Source organism: Macrobrachium rosenbergii, chromosome 4 (genome assembly GCF_040412425.1).
Source record: "Macrobrachium rosenbergii isolate ZJJX-2024 chromosome 4, ASM4041242v1, whole genome shotgun sequence".
Taxonomy (NCBI): Eukaryota; Metazoa; Arthropoda; class Malacostraca; order Decapoda; family Palaemonidae; genus Macrobrachium; species Macrobrachium rosenbergii.
The window spans coordinates 70,732,582-70,737,581 of NC_089744.1; the positions used below are offsets into that span (position 1 = coordinate 70,732,582).

At 31.8% G+C, this 5,000-nt stretch overlaps 1 protein-coding gene across 1 annotated transcript in view; it reads left to right on the forward strand.

Annotated features, from left to right (window-relative positions):
• LOC136835679 (zwei Ig domain protein zig-8-like) overlaps positions 1-5,000 on the forward strand; it is a 79,723-nt gene that overhangs the window by 67,564 nt on the left and 7,159 nt on the right. Inside the window, exons 6-7 of the mRNA XM_067099519.1 lie at positions 2,248-2,380; positions 3,174-3,301. Coding sequence (XP_066955620.1) covers positions 2,248-2,380; positions 3,174-3,301 — 261 coding nt within the window. The remainder of the gene's footprint in view (positions 1-2,247; positions 2,381-3,173; positions 3,302-5,000) is intronic.

Sequence of the window (5,000 nt, forward strand, 5' to 3'; positions counted from 1 at the left end):
ATATATGTATGTATGTATATATAAAAGCATTCTCCCTTCAGGCAGTCAGACTGACGGACGAACAAACGGGACACACACAAACGCGTTGTGACCGATGAATATGCTAATGGAAGAATTACATGCATTAGCGACTTTGAAAAAAAAAGCACTGCTATCACAAAACGATAGCGATAGCGTTGCATTAATTTTTCATAATTTCTTCATTATTTATCCGGCAGATGACCCGTTACGAGTCCATGCATAAATTATACTATGTTCCTTAATATTCATAAGGTCAATTAAGAACGCTTATGAAGCTCGGGATATAACTGGCTTTGTCATTTAAAATCAAGTAACTGAGAAGCGTAAATATTAATCAGGGAAAGGCGTATTAATAATTTGCATATTTACAAGGAATGATAATGCATATATATCTTGCTGCTTTGACTTGTTTTCTTTTCTGTGCGTCTAAGTTTTAACTTTCAGATGCAAACAAAGAAATTCTATTTATATTCTCTTTTGGAGGTACAATGTTCGTTATTTATTTCTTGCACCTCGTTATGCCGTTTGCTTTTCTTGATGCTGTTTTACTTTTTTTTGGGGGGAAAAGGTTTTCTCCAGAGGGAAATCGGGAGAGTGGTATTATATAGCATTAAATATGGTCGCACTTTTCAAATTACTTGCGCGGTGAGAAGTTGGTGGCAAGAATTCTCGTGTGTATATACTGTATATATATATATATATATATATATATATATATATATATATATATATATATATATATATATATATATATATATATATATGTATATAGTATATATATACACACTCATATATATTATATTATATTATATTATATTACGTACACACAAGAATTCCTGACACCAACTTTTCACTGAGCAAGTAATTTGGAAAATGCGACCATATTTAGTGCTATACAGGATCATATATATATATATATATATATATATATATATATATATATATATATATATATATATATATATATATATATATACTATACTGTATGTATATATGTGTGTGTTTGTGTGTATACACACACACATGTATACATACATATATACATATACATTCATATATGCTTGCCAACCACAGTAGATGCACGTGACTTCAGTATTCGCTCATATACATATATGTATAAATATGAATATATAGAATATTTTCTGTTAAAACAGAATTCCAGATAATAAACGTTGCCCATAAAAACACCAAAGATTTTACAGCGTTATATTTCAGGAAGAACTGTTTCCCTCAACAGACAAGTATATATATATATATATATATATATATATATATATATATATATATATATATATATATATATATACTATATATATATATATATATATATATATATATATATATGTATATATATATATATATATATATATATATATATATATATATATATATATGTATATATATATATATATATGTATATATAAATAAATGTAGTTATATACGTATATATATTATGTATTATGAGAATAAAAGCAAGTTTAAATGAAATTGTAAGTAAAGAAGCTGAAATTATTATGTTTTTATACATAGATATATCTTGTATATACAAATTTTCTCAAATAGGCAGTACAAATATATACATTTTTCAGTATTTTAATTAAGTTTAAATGACTATTGTAACGTAAATTTTAGTCTGAAATTCATTACGTTTTTATTCATGACTTTTCTTGTTAAAATTTCTTTTCTCAAATAGGCAGAACAAAGGTAACTAAGTAATTTTTCGTGAGTGTCATAATCAGCGAAATTAAAGAATTCACCAAAAAATTTTAGTCGTATTATTAAATCTAATAAGTATTCAGTGTCACAGAACATTATTTTACTTTCATTTGCAGATTCTCTGTAATTTTCTTCAAATATCTTACTGTATGATGCATATAAACTACCATCAATGATATTCGCAATAACATTTTACCAGTGGCCTTCATTAAAAAAAAATTAAAAGGAAGATTACATTCTTTCTTCCAGGTAATTAATGTTACATGGTTCTGTCACCCCGGACGCAGGTTCGAATCTCGGCCGGGCTTAAGAATAACTTCACTTCTTTATTCATTTGGATCTAGGCTTCGTAGTGACAAGCGTTTCCAAAGTTTAGAGGAAGTGAGAGGTTAAGAGGGCGCTAAGGTTGTTAAAAATTAAAAATGTCATGTGATCATGCATACTCATTTATATAATTTTGCCTATAGAGATCTCTTATTATTACCATCACGACTGTACTTTACTTTTTAGGCCATGTATGAGCCTTCCACCGGAGACTGGGTGCTGTTGATCGTTTCAGTGCAGTCACGTGACAGAGGTGTTTACGAATGTCAAATCGGTACGACTCCGCCCACCAGCCACTTCGTCACATTACACATCATGGGTAAACTCTTATTTTTTTTTTCTTTGTCCTGGTTTCTGATTGAATCAGCAGTGTTACATAGCATTTTATAAGTAATACAAGCTAATCAGTTATCTGACAATTATATTTACTTTTAAAAAATTCACTTATAAAAGTCATATCGGAAAGTTTGTGAATGAGCTGCCCTTTCAACGGATTTATCTAAAATTAGAAAATCGTGCTTATTCTTTCCAATCACTTTAGAGTGAATGTGTCACCAATATTCAATGGATTTAAAGACCGTCGCTTATAATAATAAATTCTGTCTTGAATACAGCCGTCAAACTAATGCATCATCATATGAATTTATCTGAAAGAGTAAAAGATGTGGATAACCTTTGCAATCACTTTATAATGAAATTGTCACCAATAATCGATGTATATAAATGCTATCACTCATGATAATAAAAGCTATCTTAATTACAGTCATCAAAGCAATGCCTCTTCATACGAATTTACCTGTAAATTCAAAAGATGTGTATAACCTTTGCAACCACTTTATAATGAAAGTGTCACCAACATTAATGTATTTAGAGGCTCTCCACTTATAATAATAATTATTATTATGCCCTCAATGCAATCGTCAAATTAATGCCGCGTCCTACAAATTTATTTAAAAAGTAAAAAGATGTGTTTATACACAACCACTTTACAATGAAAATGTTACCAACATTAAATGTATTTCAAGGCTATCACTTATAGTAACAAAATCTATCTTGACTACAACCGTCAAACATTGCCTGAATTCCTCAGCGTCCATTTCATCCCAAAACAGAACCGCGGACTGAGATCCTCGGAGGAGAGGACTTGCACATAAACTTGGGTTCTACCATCAACCTCACTTGTCTGGTTTTGTACCATGCACGCTCCCCACACACGCTCGTTTGGTTGCATAAAGGAAAGGTAAGTGTAAGCTTTGTCTATCCTTTTTTTTTTTTTGTAATTTCTTCAGGTTGCATGGATTGTGTAGAGCCTTTGGGGTTAGTGCATCTAAAGGCGGTAACACAAAAAATTCATGTAACGTAAAGCTACCTCACCAAATATAGTCATCCTTCCTTATGTAAACGGGGAATATCGCCTTAGGTTACAGTAATATTTTTTTATAGCACCCGCCTAAACGAAACTACTTTGTTTCCTTAGCTGAAAACTTTTGTGAATAAATTCTATTTATCTATTTGTTTTTTATATTTTCTTCAAGTACTGTATCGAGCTTTTGGGGTCGGTGTATTTAAGGGAGTGACACTAGGAATTTATATAAAATAAACGAACCCAACCCAATTTAACAAAAAGTAGCCAGCCTCCTTTATTTAGGCAGGGAACACCGCTTAGGTAATAGCTCAGTATTTTATAGCACAAGCAAAAAAAAAAAAAAACACTTCTTTGTTTTCTTAACTAGAAAGGTCTTGTGACTAAGTGCTGCTCGTGCTGTGGTTTTTTTTTTATATGATTTACATAAATTATGATTAGTTCAGTAGTAGCCCTTAAGTACTGTTGCTAAGTTGTGTTAAATGCAATACTGTATTGTTCAAACCTTTCCTTATAGCAAAGAAGTGCATAATTACAGATTTTTTTGTACATCTTCTTTAAATACACTCTTCCACAAGCACGCACAGACATGGATAGCTGATCAGATAGATGGATGTGGTGGGGAGGGATATGGGTGAGGTGGGACCTGGGGGAAGAAGATGCAAGGAATAGAAATAGACGGAGAAAGTTGACTCGAGCGGCCGACCCTGCTATAAGGTCGAAAGAATAAGAAGAAGAAGAAGAAGAAGAAGAAGAAGAAGAAGAAGAAGAAGAAGAAGAAGAAGAAGAAGAAGAAGAAGAGAGAGAGAGAGAGAGAGAGAGAGAGAGAGAGAGAGAGAGATAAGGCGCATCTTTATGCACAGTATATAATTTCGTTCTAACGTCCCGTCCTCAAGTTTTCAAGGGAGAAATCCGCATTAGAATTCCACATTTTAGCTGCATGTGCTTTGCAAGTTTATCCGTCCTAATTCAAAGCATTATGAGATGCTGCTGCTCTCGCGTTTAAGGGAAATCATTGCAGTGGGAGAGAAAATGAAATGTTTTTTTTTGTTTTTGATTTTTTCTTTTCTTTTTTCGTTTGCTGTTTCCTGGGCAGGGAAATTTTGCTTCTCTCTCTCTCTCTCTCTCTCTCTCTCTCTCTCTCTCTCTCTCTCTCTCTCTTTCACTCTCTCTCTCTCTCTTTCACTCTCTCTGTATATATACAGTACAGTATGTGTATGTATATAAATATATATACATTATATATATATATTTATATACATACACATACTGTATATATACACATATATGTATATATATACATACATACATACATACATATATATATTTACATATACATATATACAGTATATATGCTTAAAAAATCGCAGTAGATGCACGTGACTTCAGTGTATACGCGAATCCCACAGGAAAATGACAGGCAGAAGTTCAGTACCAAGCGCTTTCATGTTTAACGCATCGTTGGGGCACGAATGAGACACAGATATAAAGAAGGTTACAAAGTAAACAAAAAGAACCAGAATACCAGATGGTCAGTTGTCAAAGGGTAATAAACAGAAAGATAATCCAGGATAAA